Below are 20,690 nucleotides of genomic sequence, written 5' to 3' on the forward strand. Positions count from 1 at the left end.
ACTGTTCATAAATTTTAATTTGTGTTAAAAGATGGTTGTCTGGAACTGCAGTCTTTATTCCTTCAAAACTGGCCTGCTAAGGAATATATTTGATCCAGAAGTCATCTTTGCATGCTTTAGCAACTTATATGATGCTTTTCCACTTTGGATTTCATAGTTCTTCATATTTTAGAAATAACAACTGTCACAGTCACAATAGTGATGGTGCTATCTGGATAAATCACGATAAAAGGCATGAAGATAAAACCAAAATATTTTTGTTTTCATGTTTTCTTTTTCCTACCATTAGTGTAGGAATGAGATTGTCTTTTACACTGAATATATTCATATGGTCTGCCTTATCTTTTGGGGAAATTCAGCAACTTCTGTTAGCTCAGGAGATATAGGATATTTTTTTTAAAGCAGGTAGTTGGAAGTCAGTAGTGATCTCTCGACCAAAAACCTGGTTTTGTGGATGTGGCCTTATGTAATAAACTAATAAAAGAGAACAGCTTACAAAGTGCATCTTTGCCAGGTCTCTGATCAAGCCCATTCTTTGCAGAGGGCTTGAATACTGAATGTCCCTGAGTTGCCACTGTAGATACTGTTCCCTTCAACCTGAACACTGAGGAGCCTGAAACTGGAAACCTCCTGACCCTTTTAAAAACAAACGAGCAATTTTGTTTAACTTTTTGCTGTGGGTCAGGAGCCTGAGCTTCATGCCAAGTTTCAGCGTGATCCAAAGTAACACTGCAGACTTAGGGAAAAACTCCTGCAATATGGAACTGATGAAACTGTGACTGTTGAGGTGCTGTGATTTATTACAGCAGATTCTTAAAAGGGGAATAAGAGATGTCCTGCCCTAAACATCCTTCCATAAATGACAATTCTTAGGTGAGAACTTAGCAAGTGTATAGTGAAATATTTTGTGTTCCTTAATAAGGCTTCTACATTAGCTTTAAAATAGCCACGTTACAAATGGATCTGCTCTTTCTGTGCAGTTGGGTGCTAACTGGCCTCTGCTTTGGTTCCCCTTGAGATGCTTCCAAGTGTGCTTTTAGTGGTGCAGCAGCAGCCCAGTGCCACTGTCATAACAGCATTCCACCCTCCGTGAGGAGTTGCAGCAGCAGAACACGTGGATGCATTGGTCTCTCCCTTGCAGGATGAGGACGCTCATCCTTCCAGCACCGTGTCTACAAAACTCTCTCTGGTGGCTGTCCCATGAAGTTCTGAAAGGGAGTAAGTGTGCTGAGAGAATATTAAGGGTAAAGAGGATTCAGGAGCATTTGCAGAGAAAGGGGCAACTCCAGAGCTGAACTAAGCTGGTTGGGATCAATGGAGTGCCCAGGGAGGCAGAGGGAGCCCAGGAGAAACTGTCAAATGTTCCTTCTGGAGTATCCATTTCCTGATGCTTCTGCAGTTACTGCAGGGTTTGAATATCATTGAACTGGTGCTTCTGCAGTTGCTGTAGAAACTGTTGGCTCAGGCTGTCTCCTTGCAGCTCTCCTTCAGAGGAAGGGTTGCTTGGGGAGAGCTTGGCTGGGCATGGGACTCACTGGTACGTTCACACTGTGATCTGCAATCTTTATTTTAATACAAATCCCTTGGCTAGCTTCTTTATTTTTGCTTACAAACGTTTGATCTGTATGTGGTACTCACAGTAAAGGAGTCCTCTTGTGCCAGAAGAACAAAGACTTGCTTTCTGTTGGTGTTGGGCACCGCTGGTTTGCAGTAGCTGCCTGGTTTTAGTGCCAGTTTTAGCAGGTGCACCTTGTCTCAATGAGTCCTCTTTGCCCCGTCTTGGGCTGCAATGCAAGATATAACCAAAAGGATGTATTCTATTAGCAGTTGTTAAAACTAGCTGTGGCAGCGTCCTTTATCTCTTCCACGACCCATCATCCCTCTGGGGGGATCTCTTCTGTTAATGGCCATTGAGTCTCACTGCAGGACTGATAAAATGACATCATCCCATTGGGACATGCTCCACCAAGGGGGAGGAGCCAAGCGTTCCCACTTGGATATAATCTGAGCTGGAACACCAGTCAGCCTTTTTCCACTGGATTCCCAGAGGAAGACCAGGCCATTCTGTGTCACCACTGGACCTTCAGAGGAAAACTACACCGTTCTGCAGGATCACTGCTTCAACAGAAGCACATCTGTCACTCCAGGAGGACTGCAGCCACCACTTAATCAAACTGCTACCAACAGCCTGCCCAACAGGGTGTCAGCTTGTATTCTGACTCTGTCAGTGGTTTTTGTGCTACTGCATTTTATTTTAATTTTCTTATTAAGTTGTAGGGTTTGGGGGTTTTTTATTTATACATACTAGTAAAGAACTGTTATTCCTATTCCCATATCTTTGCCTGAGAGCCCCTTAATTTCAAAATTATAATAATTTGTTAGGAAGGGGGTTTACATTTTCCATTTCAAGAGAAATGGAAAAATGGAATTTCTGCCTTCCTTAGCAGACACCTGTCTTTTCAAACCAAGACAGCCCTCGTCACACAGCACAGTTGAAACTCTCATGCACAGTCTATAGAAGACTGAATTTTGGTGGAGAGCTGAGGAGTTCAAGATTTACTGTACTTCCCCTCTCCTTTCTTTCCCTTGCTCTGCTTTCATTATTTGTGCTCCTCTTGTTACAGCTGGACTAGGTGATTGATGTAGGTCCCTCCAGCTGACAATATTCTAACAAAGTTTGAAATATCTCCTAAAAAGATCAAAGTAGCCATCCTGAATGAACTGACAGGAGTTATAAACTGCTGTTGGATGGCTGGAGCTCTGTGTGGAGCAGCCTGAAGGGATCTTGTTTGAGGGGTATGGTTTGGGTACAGGCAGGGGAGGCCACGACAAGTGCACTCCTGGTCATCTGGGAGTTCCCAGTAGTTTTTCTGATTTGTAAGAGAGATGCTCTCAGACCCTCTCCATCCTTTACATCTGATTTTGGGTGTTTTACATGGTCACTCAGTATCTTAACGTGAAAGCTGGGTTTTGACTGGTTGATTATTTTGTTGCTTTTTTTTAACAGAGAGAGAGAAGAAACACCCTTATCCAACTGCTCCTATGTCAGTTGGAGCTTTAGAAAAACCAAGTGGCAGAGAGAGCCTGTGGGGGTTTTCTTTAAAGCCAACGATGTGCTAGAATGTGGTGTGCAGAGTGCTCAGTGCTGAGGAGCTGCCTGCAAAGCTTCCCCTTACCCTGCACAATGGCTCAGGTCCCTCAATAGTGTTCTGAAGTGTTCTTGTTTTTTGGCTCCTGCTCTTCCTGAGAACAGACTGTGTGTGTCCTGCTACCTGACAAAAGAGGGACTCCATTGGCCTCTTTTGAGAAGGCACAAGGTTCCTGAGTCCTCATCAGTTTGACTTTCAAAAGAGCACAGTGCTCAAAAAATTTGATACCTGAAAGTAGGACACATTGTGAATTAGGTTCCTCTGTTTAATCATACCATATTCAGATATTGAATTGCTAATTTGACTCTCATGAATGGACAGGTAATTGTTGTCAAGCGTTTCCTGTGACAGTTTGCCAAGCTGACCTGTGAGGAACCCATGAGAGAGACTGAATAACAAAAGCAGCCAGGAATGCAGTGTCTGTTCAAATTAAAGGAATGAAGCCTAAGCAGGTGGAAAGCTAGAAAGGGGAAGAGGATGCTTTGTGCTTGGTGTGTGTAGTAAATGAAAAACTTGCACTGTTCCAAGTGCTACCACTGAGTTACTCTGGCCCTGAGCAAATCACTTGAATTTTTGAGCACTGAGGCCTCTTCCCCATGCAAACAGCACAGCAATTATGTCTATCACGTCTATCAGCAATTAGAGAAGTGATGTTTGAAGAGTCATGAAATTCTAAGCTCTGATTTTGGGTGTTTTGCTAATAAAAGTACATTGAAACTTGATAACTGCAATCAAAATAGGTAAGACTGAGTAATGGTTTTGTCAGTCCCTTGTAAAGTCCTGCAAGGGGATTGCCATCTCCCCCAGGTTAGCAGGGGGAGGGTGGGCAGTACAGTCTGGTTACTGGGAGATAGAGAAGTAATTTCCAAGATTTCTTTGGTTTGTTACCTCTGAGCTGTTTCATTCAATTTACTCTTCGTGGTGTTGAAAAGCACATTTATCTCTTGAGTGGCTGCAGAAACTTTGCAGGGTTTGCCAGTTCTACAAAGCACCTTGGTGACACCTGCATGTTTTGATATCTCCTTGTAGTATTTAGGAATGAGATCAGTCTAGAAATGCAGTATATTCTCCCCATGGTGAATGGGGAAAATGGCCACAACCACTTGGACTGCAATTCTGTAAGTGCTGTTATTCACCAAACTGTGCTTATCCTTCAGTGGGGAGGTTCCTCTATTAGCTTTTAACTTTCATGGCAATATTCCAAGAGGAAAAAACAGTACTTAAGTTTCGTTCTTAGCACAGAGATAAATGGAATGTCTCTGTCATTTGTCTGAAACCATGTGGTGAAAGGCATGACTTTTTTTTTTTTTTTCCTAACAGTTTTGCAGAGTAATGGGACAGACCATGATTTGGATTGGACAAGACACGTGCTGGGTTACTTTAAAGTCTGCCAAGTTGTAATTTGCAATTTCTAGAAAATTTAGAACAGAAACATCTGAGTGTCTGCAGAAATCATGCTTCTAAATTTAACTTCTGGATTTTGTGTTGGTAAAGCATGAAATTGTCTGGTAATATTTGTCCACTGAATTTCAGGGACAGCCTTTCCTTGTGTTGACAGTGTTGCACTGGTGGTTCTGCTGTTCTGTTCCTGGTTCTGCAGTGTGTGAATCAGAAATGCTTTAGAGCAAAATGCTCAGTGAAAAGGTGTTAGCTAGGTTTAATTACTTTTTGTTTCTGTCAAAACAAGCAACAAGCCATTGCAAGAATATTCTTTTACCTTGTTATTGTTTTCTTCAATGTATTTCTGTAGTTAGTAAATAATGACCTAACTTTCCCAGGCCAGTATGAACTGTTTCTGAACACTCTGTTACACCAAGTGTAGGAGTTTGCAAATATCACTGAGAAAGGCCAATACAAGGACTTTTGTTTCCACAACAGAGGAGCTGTGCAAAGTGGAGAACCAGCAGAACCAAAAATTCTTTCAGTGCACAAAGTATTTATATCCTTTTTTTAGAAAAAAAAAAAAAAAAAGATTTTTTTCACTAACACAGAAGTGCCAGGTTCCAGAGATGAATTTTATTTAACTGTGGAATAAAATAGATTGATGGCATTATAATCTGACATTCTTATATCACTAAAAGTATAGTTTTGGACTGAAAACCGGGCAGGGTTCTTGTGCTGACAGGAGCAGTGTTCAGTATAATGATGGTGTTGACATGGACACAGATTTCCACAGGTGGCCAAGCAGGCAATGAAAACATTTGCAGTCTAATCCAGCCTGAGAGATGAAAGGGTTTCTATCTCACTGCCCACCTGAGGAGAACACCCTCAGTCTGTGTGGCAGCTGGTTTCTAATCCTGGTTTTGATCCTGCCTCTGCATCCGGAACCATGTGCTCTCCTACCCTGGCAGGTTGTGGCTTCCCAAGTGCAACTCCTTTTGAGAAATGAAATAAACCCCATCAGTGCTGCATTTAGGCACAGCAGGTTTCCTGTTATCTGGAGAACTGAAGTGGCCAGACACAAACTTGCAGCTAATGGCCCAAAATAAACTAACTTTGATTGTTTTTCTCTAGTCTTTCCCTGGACAGTAATTCCAAGTGTTACTTTTAGCAACTCCAGTGTACTCAGGGAGCTTTGGGGCGAGGGAGTTGTGTTGTTGTGAGCTGATGTCCCTGCAAGGCTGAGAGCACTTGGAATGCTGGTATTGATTTGTCAGGCTGTTTGCTCATCCTGGAGAAAGTGGGATTTGCCCCTGCTCCAGGAGCTGCAGCAGCTGTGCCACCCTCTGGGTGTGTGCTGGCCTGGCTGGGGGGTACTGACCTGCCCAAGGGGCTTCTGGGGCTCCTGGCAAGTTTGGTGCCTCCCAAGATGCAGATCCTGTTTTGCTGTTCCAAGATTTGCTGCTTGATGCTGGTGGGAGGACGGGGTGTGACATCTGGTGGAGAATGCAAAGGCTGAGGAAGTTTCTTTAGCAAATGAAGAGCTGGAAGTGTCTTTGGTGCTCTTGTGAGTGGCACAATGGAGATGACATCATTATCTATAAAGAGAAATTAAACTAATTCATAGTCCTGTAGGAAATGTAAAGAAAGAGGCCAAACCAGCAAAGTTGTGTCTGTGGTTTAAAAATGCCATCCACCTGGGTCTGGTGCATTTATCCTGAGAGCTCCTTTTTCTCCCCCCAGATTTTATTTGAAATTCAAAAGATAAAAAAAGGGTAACTGTAGCTTCTCAAGTTGAAGATCAATTACTTAGCACAGTTCTATTCTCCAAAGATTGTGGAGAATACAGTATCACAGACACCTAATTTAACTTTTTTTTTTTTTTTTTTTAATTTCACCAACCTGTTAAAAATAAACAAAAAAACCAAAGGCTGTGGAATTCATTACTCATCTCAGGATGTTCCTAAGGATAAGACTAATAGATAGAATTTATGCTGTGAAATTAATTTTGTAACCTAGCTTGTGGTCTGCAAACTGAGCATTTCCACCAGTGATGGTCTCTGCTAGAGTCATCCCTTTTTACATTTCTGTGGCTGTACTGTGCCGTGAGAACTGGAGAGAGGAATAATAGATGAGTTTTGCAAGTGAAGTTGGCAGATCTGACAGCAGATGCGTGCAGTGGAGATCTGCTGAGGCAAGAGGATGCTGGATTGAGCCCATCTAAAATATTTTTAGACTCATGATTTTCCAGGGAAATAGGGCTTTTGTTTATATTTACTAATTCTGTACATCTCTAAATATATTTGTGGCTCTTTTTCTTCCTCTTAGCCAATCTGGGACTTTCTACTACAAGATCTTGTCCAAGGCAAATGGTGGACTTGGGTCGCAAGTGACAGTTCTTTCTCAGCTGTCTCAGGCTGGTGTGGAGTTTTACTTTGATGGATATTGTTGCTAGCTTTCATGCCTAAGTAACCTAATTCAAATCTTTTGGTAGGGTTATAATGCATTTGAAGTAAATAATTGTGTTCTGGGGCTGAAAATGAGTGGCAGCCAGGGTACCTTTCCCCAGTGAAGGGTTCTGAAGGGTTTCAAAAGAGCCAATTTTGTTCCCTAAACAGCCTGAGATTTTAGTTACAAATTCTGTTTCAGACCTTTCTGTGGTATTGCATGTTGTGACACTGAATTAAACTTAAAATAATGTGATTGGATGGGCAAGAGATGGCAAGAGAAAACACTTAAAACTTGAAGCTTTTAGTAACCCAGAAACTTTGACAATATGTTCTTCAACAAAATAGCCAATTAGTCAGGAAGTAAAAAATTAACCTGAACTTGTTCAGGAGTCAGAGTGGAACTAAAACATGGGAAAAGTCAGATGGAGGATATGCAGTGGCTGGGAGCAAAAGAGCTTTTTACACAATATTCACAGAGTATAGTGATCTTCCATTCCAAATCCTTTTAAATCTTCTCTCTTTAATTAAAAAAAAAAAAAAAAAGAAAGAAAGAAGTCACTGAGGCAGCCAGACTGACATACTAGAAAATGCATTTCAGGGGAAAGTCATGAATGTTTAAACTGGCTGAAAGGCAGCCAGGCACAGTAACCAGGGGGGTTTGCAACACCAAAAACACAGGGTCTGTATAATTGACATCAGGGAAGAAATTCTGAGGAGAAGCTTCCTGAAACTTCACTGTTGAGGGTTGCTGAAATTTTAGTCAGAAGGAGACTATTTATTCTTAAAAACTTCTTAATGCTTTGACACTTCATGTAAACACTGGGAAAACACAACTCTCAAAGATTTATTTGCACTGTGTTATTTGTAAGAATTACTAAATTTGTTTTGTTTATAACCAGAGCTTTAGAATCCATGTTGCTTTTCTCTTTCCTCTTACTAATTCAGGATATGCATTAGCCTGGGCTGCAGAGCAGGGGGCAGAGAGTAGAGCCAAAGTGTTTGGCTGTTGCCTCATGGAACTGATGAAAAGTGCAAACCACCAATACAAGCAGATCCAGTGTTACTGTAGGACAGTTTGGGCTCCAGCCTCTTTCTTTTTTTTGTTGAAATTGTATTTCAACAGAGGGAATGCCATGCTTTCCAGCCATTTCCATGTGTGTGCCTTTGCATCCTTGGTGGCAGTTCCCCCATCCTGGCTGAGTCGCTGGGCTGCAGCTCGGGTCCACCTGCAGAATCCCGTATTCTATGGGATATGAATCACAGCAGCAAAGAAACTGGGGCACTGCAGCTATTTTGGTGAAGCTGAAGGGTGCTGGGGAAGGAATGTCCCTGTTCTCAATCTCCTCAACATCGTGGCTGCTTCCTGTGGTGGTTTCTGGACCAGCAAAAGTCTTGCAGGTAAAGGCAGTGCTCACAAATCCAGGGATGTGGAGAGTCTCTGGGAGTTTGGAGATGTGTATGGTTTTAATGCTGGGGTGTGGTGCAGGACAGGGTGAGGACCCAGCATGGCACAAACTGGGTGGAGGAGGTAGAACTGTGATTCTCTTTTGGAGAATGTGATGTCATTTCAGGCATAGATCCAGAATTTTGCTTAAACCAGCTCTGTCTCTGGGAGAATGACATTGCAGATGGTGAGTGTCATTTCAGTGTAATGTAATCCTGTTATTAATTTAGTTAATTTTTCAACTGTAAATGAATGCAGTCTGAGTTAAGAATTTCAGATGATTTTGAGTGTGGATGTCACATTATGGCTGCAAAGTACCTTCATGCTTCCTTTGACCAGTTTAGCCAGGAAAGCGGGAATGTAACATTAGGGTGTCTCAAGTCACAAATCAGTTCAGTGTTTCACAGACATTGAGAATCCAGTGGTGGTTGCTGCCTTGTCTCAAATGAACACTTTTCTATTCATTATTTATGTACTATCTAATATGTGACTTTTTATTTAAGACACCTGTCAAGAAATGCACCCTTTAAGATATTTTGTCTTCTGCAGTGCTCAGTTTTACAGGCAGTTTGGTTTTGCATATTTCTTACTGTTTGAACAGGGAAAACATAAACTGTTCATGTGTCAATTTGTTATTTCTAAGTGTCAGCAGACAGTTTTTTAAACTTTTTGCACTTGGTCTGTCTCTAGTCAGTCTTGCTTCTTGACACCCATACCAGGAGGTGAAGGCAGTTTCAAATTTATTTCATTAGAGGCCCTCCATAGCCATGGCTCTGCTGGGGGTTGTGCAGGTTTCAGGGAATGTAAAGCCAGATAAAAATCTAGAGGGAGATGTGAAAAATCTATGTAGAAAATACCTCAAGGTCTGCAGCTGGTGGCTGCTCTGGACCACCTGGTGAGTGTGGTGAGTGTGGTGAATACCTTCCTCAGGAGTCTGTAGTTGGTTCAGTCTCAGGAGGATCTATATTCTTTTCAAAACTGTTATCTTTCTTATACATTACAATTCAATAATTGCAGTTATTTCTACTAATATCTATTTCTTTCTGAGACTGGATGGTGTGATTCTATCTAAAATAGAGCATTTTTTCCTCAAATGATTGCCTATGTGCTCACACAGTGCCTCTGTTGTTCCTTTTTTAACCTTCCTGTTAGGCTGGTAATGATTTCCCCTTAGACCATCTTTTCACCTTATTTCTAAGAGCTAAAAATACGAGCTACACTTGGCACATCCCTGTTTCCTTTACCTTAATGCATTAATTTAGATTAAGCAATTCCTTGCCTTTGATTCTTCAACTTCTTTAATTACTGTACCAGTGTGGTTTCTTTTGGCTCTTTTTTCATTCCTTACTCCACAGTGGAGGGGAATCCATGTGTTCACTGATTTTCAGTTGCATCTCTGACCAGAGGGTCCTGCCTTGGCACAGATGGATTCTCTCCAGGAGCTCTCCAGCAGCTTCCTGCACGCTGACAAGTGGGCAGCTGTGCTCCTTGCACTGGGAGCACTGTCAGAGCTCTGGACCCTGGAAGGTGACTTTGATTTCTCTGTTTTGATGGTTACATGTGCTGTGGTTCCAGATCTGGTTGTCAAGTTTGTGCCTACCCTGTCTTTGGCACTTAAAGCTGGGTGTGGGGGCTGCCTGGCAGGGGCTGCTCCCAAGAGATCTCCAAGCACAGGAGCCTTTGATTGAAATATTATGAGAAGTGACCAGGCAAGAGTAATCCCAGACTCCAGTATTTGTTGTATGAAGTGTAAGAGTTTGCCAGAGGAAGTACCTTTGCAGCTTCTAACTATAGTGTTGCTTTGTAATTATTCATTTGGATGGAAAATTCCAGCCTTCTAAAGGTTATCCCACATGCAACTTCGCCAGGAAATGCATTACATGGAAAATAATAAAACTCCTATGAATACACAGTCTCCAGGTGAAACTGGATGCTGAGCATACTGTTGGAAGCAGCCTGAACCTTGTTAAATGTGTCCCAGGGTTACAGAGCACTGCTCTCCACAATGCTCTGAGTGGCCAGGATTTCTCTTTGTGTGGTAGGGAAGGAGGAAGTTCCATATGAGGAGCTGGGATTTTAAATAGTGAATATCTGCACAAGGCACAGGTCAGTCATATTTTGCAGATTTCTCTGCCCTGTGCTCCTCTCTGAATCCTCATGAATTGTATTTCTTATCTGTTGCCCCCGGTTTGTTGATACTTTTAACATGAGGGAAAACTATTTTGATATTTCTCTGTCAGTTATTTTGACATTAATCAACACTGCAGATCTTGTTTTGTTTGGTGTCTGGGTACATCATAAAGAGAGTTGCTGAAAGAGTTCAATTACAATATCAGCATCTCTGCCAAATGTATTGAGCTGTTCTGAAAAGCGGCTTGTCTTTTCTGACCCAGATACACAGTTTCCAACTGTGGGAGATGCTGCCAGAAAGACTCTTGGCAGAAGGCCAGCAATAAAATTATACTGCAGAAAAACACAACATATTTTCAGCAGCACTTTGTGTGGTGTGATGAAAAATTACCTGTCTTCTGAATGCAAAGCAGAGGCTAAAATAAACTTCCAATTTGAAGTTGCAAGCCTCTCATTCTGACTTTTGAAGGTAACAAAAACCAGTGTAAATTCCAGATATTTTCTGTTACTGTGTGTGATACACCTCAGGCTGTGTTAGATACTCATTGCTTTGTTATTAGCAACCTCTGTTGTTCTTGCTGCCCTGTCAGTATAAACTCTGTCTGCTCTTGGGGTGCTGCACACTGCAAATTGCAGTTCTTCTGGGCAGATCCTGGTGTTGGGGTAGATTTGGAAGGTGGAGGGTGTTTCTAATGCTTCAGCTGAATATTGTTAGTGTGTGCCTTCTTGATGGAGCATTTAAAACCAATTTTCATGGTGCTCTTGGCCTGGCCAGGAGCCTGGAGAGCAGCTCACTGAAGTGAGGGGTTTGGAGCTCTGGTGTCCAGTGCCCCAAATTTCCTCTTCTCCATTGCACCAGTAACGCTTCTGTGCAAGGTGCTGCTGCAGGGGGATACTGGGGTGCAAGACACAGTCCATGTCTCCTTTCTAGAGGCTCAGAGCACCCCCATTCTGGTATTTCAGTCTCCATGGAATGCAAGTACCTGTTTCTCCTGCTTTTTCACCTCCCTGTTCACAGGCACTCTGAGGTAGCTGAGCATATTCATCACCGCTGGCTGTTTAACTGTCAGTCCCCTGGGAATGCAGCTGCAGATGCAGGAATATCTCCTACTACAAAAGCCTCATCTGAAATTCTTTTTGCTTGTCTTGAGCCAAAGCATAAACTTCCTCTGTGAAGGATGGGATGTTTAATGGAAACGTTGCTACACTGTCATGGTGTTTTAATAACATTTCTAATGTGTCAAATCCCCAGTGATTTTAAACCATGCTGCAGACTTTGTGCGGCTCCACTGTGACCTGGTTTGGAGACAGAGATTATTTACTCTTGTTTTACACTTTAGGGGCGCATGATGCAGAGCAGAAGTGACTTTTTCAAGGTCACCAAGGTCTCAGTGGTGCAAGGAGCTTCCTGTACAAGTTTCCTTGCAAGTGCGGGTGGCTGCCCCTAGGTAAGACAGCCGCACATTTAAATATTGTGCTTTTTAGTCTGAGCATCAGCTGTTACTTCCCTGAGGATGCAGGAGGAAATAGCCAGCTATAGTCTGGTAGTGGAATGAGGCTGTTGGATTTATGGAATTGCTGCTCACTTCACATAATGCTTTCTGATGTATTTGGTGCTGAGCTATGTTATGCTGCCTTAGTCCATATGGTTGGAGCAGATTTGATTTTGGTTTTCCTTAATTTAATTCTGTGTGCTGTCAAATGTACTTTATTCTGTATATTGTGTCTATACTTTTATAGTAAACTCCCTCCTGTTTAGTGCTTTTGTTGAAAATGTTCTCTCAAAGTCTGAACTAAATTAGGGTTTCACTCCTATGCGTGTTTCTGAAATATTCGTAGGATGTTAATGACTTGGAAGACATCGTGTATCAGCTTTGACTCAATTTTCAGGATTTTTTTCCAGCTTTCTGAATTTTATAAGAAAGATCCCTTTGTAATTCATCTGTCTGTGCCCTGACTTCAGCCATGTACTGCTGAAAAAAAGGGCAGGTAAAGAGCTCATAAATACCTTCAGCCAACAACCTTTACTTGTCACTGAAAACTGAACCTGTCTTGGAAACAAGAAAACAGGTCACTCACTGCTCCATACACTGCTAAGACAGAGTATGGAGAGGTGTTGGTGTGTTCACTTCATCAGCCCAGCAGAGATGAGCCCCCATTGTGGCTGTGACACATTCATTTCCAGCCTGTTTTGGATTTTCCAAGGACCTGAGAAGCGCCCAGCGCAGCGGGGCTGCCCCAGGAGGGAGAGGCTCTCACAGCAGCCTGCTCAGCACCTCCTGAGCACCAGAACTTGCTCAGCCAGATATCTCTGTCCATCTGCTTGCCACAGCCTGGGTGAGCTGATAAGCAACAGCTTGCAGGAGTCTTGGGAGGGAGGCTGGGCTGGAGTGTTGCTGGAGTCTGGAGACATTGTATTGGGCATATGCTGAAGTCAGCAACACATTCCAGTGCCCTTCTCTGTGCCTGGAATTGCCAAGTTACAGCTACCACAGAAGATAACAAACGGAAAATGTGAAATGTGGGAGTGACAGGGAAGAAGAGTAGGTGAAGATATCTGGAATTCAGTTTGGAGAGAGAAATAATTTAAAGTAGATTATCTAGAAATATGTCTCATAAAAGTCTCTCTAGTTTGCTATCTGCTGACTCAAGTTATTATTAATATTATTAAAAAGTAAAACGACCTTGTAAAGAGTCTGGCTGGTTCTGGAGATGGTGAAAGGCTGTTGAGTGTGGAAGAGCTTATGACTAGTTCACAAAATAAATACTGCCAAAGCAGTGATCTTGGCTTAGTTTTCCTCCCAGCTGCCCCTGTCTGACTTCCAGGATCTCTTAAGAGAAAGAACATCCCCTTTGTTGATTGCTTCTGGGAAGCAGTTTGGTGGAGTGTTAATACACCTTGGTGGGCACAGAGCCTCCGTGATGAGAAACGGGGTCAGTCAGGGTTTTCATTAGCTTGCTTTTCCCAAGTATTTTTAGTATGACTGCACTTAACTCTCTGGGGGTTTCTTCCTTGGTGATTTTCAACTGCTGAAACAGACAGGTCCCTGCACAGTGTTCTTGTCTGGCTTTTTGTTTTACCCAGTTCTACATCCTCAGCTCAGTGGTGTGACATACAAACAACTATCAAGCCCTTGCTGCCAAAGCTACTGGTCCTGTAAACCTGCTTAATTTGTTCCTAACCAGGGAAACAGGGGAGCAAGATCTGCCATTACCTTTTCCCCTGTCACATTCAAATCTCTGTGGGATGCAACATTTTAATTATTCCCTGTCACATCACAGGTTTAAATATTTCCTCAGCTTTCAAGTCATCTCACCTATCCCTGTGCTGTTGCCAAACATGCTTTTAATCTCTAACAATGTCAGGCTTCTCTGACACACAATATGCAAAGCATTTCTGGAGAAGGGGGGTCAGCATACAGGAGAAAAGGAAAACATTTTGTGTGTGTGTCAATCTGCAGAAATTTACTGACTGGGTTTCCAATTGCTTCAAAACGTTGCTGGAGAGCTGATGCAACAATATGTCTAGTGAAAGGAAAACAGGAATTTTCTGCAAGAACTGGAGTGTCTTGCTGTGCAGTGAGCTTATGCTTCCCTCTCTCACATTACCTGCTCTGTTATTCTGCTCTTCTCTCTCACAGAGCATTTCTTTGCAGTTTTATGCTGCCAGTGCTGGTGTTGTTTCCCAGTTTAGTACAAGAAGGCTGCTCCTGCAGGATCGTTTCCATGCTGTGTGCTGGGAAAGGCGGTGCATGGGCAGCACAGGCGGTGTGGGTGATTTCAGCTCCTTGCAAGTCTGACGTCTGCAGTTTTTTAGAATGTGCTTGTCTGTCTTTAAATAACACCTTGAAGTTATTGCAACCTGAAGCCTTGGTTCTTGGGCAGTATCTGACACAGGATTGAGGGCTGCACTGAGGATTTCCAAAGGGAATTACTTTGTGGTAATTAAATGTAGTGTGTTTGATTCCTAATGTGCAATGACACAAAAATAGAGACTTTGTGAGCTGGTTTCACATAGAGCATGTTTGCCATGTTGGATTTCCTGTCTTCCTCATCCCAGGATCTGGAATTGCCAGGTGGCTGACAAACCTCCCTGGGATCAGCTCTAACTGGCGTGGGAAACTCGTTACATGTGTGTGGGCACATCACAAAAAGTTGCTTTCCACTGTGACATCTGTTTGCTCAGATATAAATGGATCAGTGACCGTCCCATCTGGAAGCTGGGGTGCTCTGATCAGTGGTTTGCCTCAAGTGCTGCATCCAGCACTTCTGGAATCAACACGCCATCACTGCCAATTTCAAGTTGTTTCTCTCTTTTTGCAGGTGAATTAGAGAAAGTGACTCCCAGAGCACCTTGGCTGTATGAAGTCTTGAGCTGTCAAAGGACTGAGAGGCTTATGAAGAGGTTCTGTCAGGCAAAACAGTGCTTAGCAAAGACACCAAGGAGGAGGGAAAAGGAGAAAGGGAGGGAAAGAGAGCTGAAACACTAACAAACCATGGTAGGTATTTGTTGTCTTTCACAGGGGTACATTAGAAGTGTTTTCTGCTGCCAGGCTTGCATGGGGCCTGATCAAACCCAAGAGATGGGATTTTCTGACCTTGCACTAACTTGAGGGATGGTACTGTGTGCTTTGAGCAAAGCAAGTGAGGTTTGATGTATTGTCAGCCTCTTAAAGCCAGAGAGTGTTCTTGTGAGCCTGCAGTACATGAATTATTAAATACGAATGAAGGGGATGCTCATAAGGTTTTCTAATAAAACTGGTATTAGCAGGCTGTAGCAAACAGCATCAGTGACCTTGAACTTGCAGATTTCATTACCAAATGCTCACATTCCCCTTCCACCTCTAATTCACAAAACCAGGTTTTGATTATTCACGTGCATGTGTGTGTGATTGAAGGTGCCTCTGTGCACACTTTGTGACAGTGTAGATGAAATCTGTGTAGCCAAATATACCTGGTGTATATGGTTTAAGTGAGGAGTCGCTTCTCATTTGCCTGGCTTTGGCTGCAAATCGAAATGCCTGAGATGTGGGATTTGTAAAGATGTGCAAGTATAAAGTATTGTGATGGTGAGATTCTGAAATGTGTTCACAACAAGGCAAATAACCTACTCAGTTCCTGAACAATACAAGTAGAGAGCAGTTTAAACGTATTTATATATTTTCAAGACCTCTAAGGTTATTACTGAAAGAAAGGAGATGAGAATAAATGCAATAAATTTTAATTACAGTTGCTAATGTTTGTGTGGCTGGTTGCTGCACGTAGGCTGTGTGTTTATATTTATATTTAAAAAAAGGACCTAAACCAAGACTTACCATTTACAGAGTGAAAGGGAGAAAGAACACTTCACAAAGCAGAGTTGTTAATATGTTTTAAATAGTGTCCCACTCTGTCATTCTTTTTGGCCTGAATTGTAATGAGGAGTTGATCTTGTCAGCCCCTCTTCATTACAAAATAAAATGTGTCTCATAAGTAGGAATTACCAATTTATTTCTGTTCCACTGTTGTAATTGACATTTTGTAAGGTAGAAGATGGTGGGTGAGTTGTTAAACACAGCTCAGCCGTATCCCTGCAGCCCAGCTGTATCCATGTTGTGGATAACCACAAGAGGGACCTCCTGGAAGCATTTTGCAGCCTATCAAACTGCAGGGGATAAAACCAGCCCCTGACAGATGAATTTTTACTGGCCAAATTATCCATCTGGGTAGGAACACAAAAATTAGGAAGGGAATGATGTCATGACCTTCAATGGAAGAGACACAGGGAGTGCAATAACCCAGGAAATCACTGACAGTTCCTGAATAAGGATCCAGCCCCGAGGCCTCTGAGGTTGTTGAAAGTCCCTTTGTGTCCTTAGGAGTGGGTACAGCTACAAACCCACGAAGTAGGGGTGAAAATGACACCTAATTAAGGTGCTTAACATGTAGGAGGAACAGAGGGGTTTGGTTGGTGATTCTGCTCTGGGAGGCTTTCAGGAGGCTTTCAGCAATGACTGATGTGTCTATAGAGACCAAGACTTATTGTTGCCCTTTCCACAGGTCTGTGCTGTGATCACAGCTGGTCTGGGGCACTGTTTAGATCAAAAAAGTCTCACCTGAACAGTCTGCAGCAAACCCAAAACTTCCTAGCACAGGTTACCCAACCAGTGAAGTTTACCTCCCTCAGCAGTATCACTCAGGACTCTGAGTTTCACTGCAGACTTTTTAAATTAGCACTCTAATATTTTCCTATTCATTTGAATGTTTTTTAAAAATAAATTTCAGTCTCTTACCATTTATCTTTATTCTCATCTTCATTCATGCCTTTGTAAATACCTGTGCAGTGGCTGAGCCTCTCACAGTTCTGTACTGCCTGTGACTTCATCTGCAGCAAACCTGTGAGGGTCTGGCTGTTTGACTGCTTCTTCCGGGGTGTGCTGCTCTTGTCCCTGGCATAAACAGAGGAGAGGTGGCTGCACTCAGCACTTCCAGAATATGCAAAATTGTATTTGGAGAGTATCATTGCCTTTTACAAAACAGGAATCATGCCTCCTTGCCCACCCTCCTTTCCACATGCTGTGCCCAATCTGCACCCGCCCTGCCAGGCAGGATTCCCATGCAGGCAATGTGCTATCAATACTCCAATAACTTTGTTCTCTTTTCTTCCTGTTTCCCACTCCTCAACAGAGATCGATCCGATCTTTTGCTAATGATGACCGCCATGTAATGGTGAAACATTCAACCATTTATCCATCTCCAGAGGAGCTTGAAGCTGTCCAGAACATGGTCTCAACAGTAGAATGTGCCCTTAAGCATGTCTCTGACTGGATGGATGAAAAGAACAAGTCTGCCAAGTCTGAGGGTGATGCAGAAGCCAAGGAGGTAGCTGCAGAAGGCGCTGCCAAGTGAGTGAAGCCTCAGCTCACAACATGTCCCTGTGCTGCTCTCAATGGCTCCTTTCCTCCGAATAAGAGTCGCAGTGTTACCTGGGTCAGCTGCAGATGAATGTTCATAGGAGGAGGGGGATATATTTGGACTTTTTGAGGAGGGAACATGTGGGGGGTGTGCAGGGAATGGCAATAAGCCCAGTGTGGGCAGCAGTTGCTCTCCATTTCTTTGCTTATTTTACTGTGATGTTGTGAAGTTGCATTTAGCAGACAAACTTTTCAGCAGTTTGAAGCAAATACAATTCCCTGGAACACACCAGTGCAAATCAACAGCCATGTGCTTGGGGGCTCCTGCAGTCTGATACACTAAAGAAGTTCTTATAATCCAGCAAACAAAGTTTCTTAAGCCTCCATTACTTTCCATTATTGCCACAGTTTAATCCCAGCTGGAAAGTCAGCCCCACATAGATGCTGATTTTTTATTAAAAAATAATCCAAGAGTGCAGTAAATGTTTTGGAGATAACTGGATGAGACAAATGCTGGTGCTGGCCTGTCAAAGATGCATTTCTTGCACTTTACTCCATGATTTTAAACAATCCTTGTCTACAAAGCTGGCTTTTGTCACAGTCTTTTTCTCAGCACTCAGAAAGTATAAAAGTCCCTATGTTGCTTTGAAAATTCTTTACTGTGGCTCTTAAAGGGTCCCCTAAACTGTACCTGGAGAGTAAAATTTTAATTACCCTAAATTGTTTCATTTCCAGGGATCAAGGTGGTCGGACGTTATGTGGTGTTATGAGAATTGGCTTGGTTGCAAAGGGCTTGCTGATCAAAGATGATATGGATCTGGAGCTGGTTCTCATGTGCAAAGAAAAGCCCACAAAGACCTTGTTATGTATTGTTAAAGACAATCTCCCAGCTCAAATTCAGGTGAGTTCATTTGGAGCAGTCCTCCCACAATGGGTGACAGCACTGCAAGGGCTATTTGGGGAAGGCTGGAAATTGTTCCAACAAGAAAGACAAGTGATATAAAGGAATATACTCTGAATCTAGGACGGCATCTGGGGCATGTGACATGTTTAATGTGGTGCCGTGAAGTCCTTACTCACAAAATGTAACCTCTTACTGCTGTTGTTGCCCTTCTCCTGTTTGTGCTGTCAGTTCCTTGGGAGGGCAGCTGACCTGTGTGTGTGTAACTAACCCAGGGTGGGTTTGGGCGCTCTGCTCCACCCAACATGAGCCAAACTGCAGAAATCTTCCCTGCTCAAGTGTGTCACTCAGTCCCTGTTGTTGTCCCCTGCCTGAACCCGCAGTTCCCCATTGCAGCTGCTTTGCTTGGGCTGTTCCCACATAAACCCCTCTGTGCTGCCAAGGTGAGGACATGTCACTTTAGGTGGTCACTCATTTGGGCTCATGTTAATCATGAGTTCACATTATTTTTATTTATGGCTACTTAATTCTGATGGTGGCATCCAGCAGGCAGCAGTTGCAGCTTGTTTAGGGATACCAGCTCTGTGACAGAGTTCTGAGGCTGAGGAATCAGTCCAGCTTCCAGACTGACCAATACTGGTGCCAAGGAACTGCCCTCAAACGTCCCACTGCAAGTTCCCCTCTCCAAACCACAACCAAACTCAATCTGCTTTTCTCCTCATCTGCTTTTCTCCCCGTGTTTTACCATTCTTGACAGCTGTGAGTTCTCACCATTCATTTTCTCACACAAAGGGCTTGTTTTAATGAGCTAATGTTGTTCCTAGAGATGTGGCCCTATCCATAGCTAAAAATGAAAAGGATCTTTTGAGTAGTAAAGAGTAAATTTTAATTGTTTGAAAATGATAGGGATGTTCTGAGTATTAAAGAATAAACCTTGTAGTGAGGCATGAAATGAGAAGGGTTGAAAGTGAGAAGAAAAGTTAATATGTGCTTCAAAAAAAGTGAGATAAAATGAGAGAATAGACATAATTAAAATATGTGAAGAGTGAATAAATTCAAGAGACAGGCAGGTAAGAGCCTGTGGGGAAGGACTGTGAGGGATTACAGAAGAGATGAGAGAAGAGGACTCTGACTCGTGAAATGCTCCAACTGCTGTGGGCATGGAAGATGAGGAGAGGCTCTGCAGAGGGATCAGATGCTGGAGGTGAAGGAGGGCTTAGGCCCATTAGTGGACAAAAGGAGCCTCAGGAGCTTCTGCTTTGCTGCTTTGAAGGCTCATGGTGAGCACATGCTCAGCCATTTTCATGCCAACACTAAAGGAGCTGCAGAGCAGATTGCAGCAGGGAAGAGGTCGGAATAGCTGTCCTAACCACCGGTCTGCTGAGCCAGACTCCACACAGAAGGAGTGACTGGAGGCTCTGAGCCATCTGTGGCTGCCCATGTGCTTCTGGAGGGCAAGAGAGGTCCCAAAGGGCTGCTGAAAGACCTGCAGAGAGATCACTGCAGAGAACTCTGATACAGTGCACATTAATGGAGCAAACTGTAAGGCAGTTGAAGCACTGGCTACAAAAGAAATGTTTTAAATTGTTTTTAATGAGGGAGGCAAGGCCACCTTTGTTACTGCAATGCCCTGTAGCCTTCTCATTAGCTGAGGCACATAAACAGATTCTTCACTTTTTCAGTCAATTGGGAGAGTCTTGAAATCTTTCTTGGTGACTTTCAGAAACTTACAGAAGAGAAGTATCTGGTGGAGGAGCATGTAAATGAGGCAGCTATTGTTATCCATAACACAAAGGAGCCCAAGCTCACTTTGAAGGTGATACTCACATCCCCTCTCATCCGAGATGAAGCAGAGAAGAAGGAAGGAGGTACACAGAGCGTTTTAACTTGGTTTTAAGACTGTTCTAGCTAAATGTCCTGACTGTGCAGCACAGGGTTAATTGGGAAGTAGGTTTTTAATTGTACATCACATACTGACTAGAGTGGCTATTGCCACCATGAGTTACATTATTTGTGCCTTAAAAAGGCAGCAATCACTTAATTTCACTTAATTTTCATGCAAATATGTGTAGTTTCCCTTTGCAGGCAATATTCCTACAGTGTTAACTTTGACATACAATTAGATCTTAGTTCTCCTTTCTTTCAGACTTGTTATTTAATTCTTGAGCACCTGGCGCTGCACAGTCTTGTTTGCAAATTAAGTCAGTCAAGTGGGATTGGTTCACAGTTTCTTGAAAAACTAATTAAAATGTTTCTCTTTATGTAAAAGCCCTCTCCTGCAAAGCTCGCCAGTGTGTCGTCCTGGCCCTCAGTTTTTATTGATTGATGATGTATATGTTTCTG

The 20,690-nt window shown here is 42.9% G+C and overlaps 1 protein-coding gene across 18 annotated transcripts in view; it reads left to right on the forward strand.

The window, feature by feature from the left end:
• Positions 1 to 20,690, forward strand: part of STRBP (spermatid perinuclear RNA binding protein) — a 73,921-nt gene that overhangs the window by 7,997 nt on the left and 45,234 nt on the right. For all 18 annotated transcript variants that reach the window (XR_009279160.1, XR_009279157.1, XR_009279161.1 and 15 more), the window contains exons 2-5: positions 14,877 to 15,052; positions 17,220 to 17,437; positions 18,182 to 18,347; positions 20,071 to 20,215. Coding sequence is in view for 6 of the 18 variants with exons in the window: in XM_058853409.1 (XP_058709392.1) it covers positions 15,050 to 15,052; positions 17,220 to 17,437; positions 18,182 to 18,347; positions 20,071 to 20,215 (532 nt within the window). In the remaining 12 variants the exon portion in view is untranslated. The remainder of the gene's footprint in view (positions 1 to 14,876; positions 15,053 to 17,219; positions 17,438 to 18,181; positions 18,348 to 20,070; positions 20,216 to 20,690) is intronic.

The sequence above is a fragment of the Poecile atricapillus genome, chromosome 20, assembly GCF_030490865.1.
Source record: "Poecile atricapillus isolate bPoeAtr1 chromosome 20, bPoeAtr1.hap1, whole genome shotgun sequence".
NCBI classification, from domain to species: Eukaryota; Metazoa; Chordata; class Aves; order Passeriformes; family Paridae; genus Poecile; species Poecile atricapillus.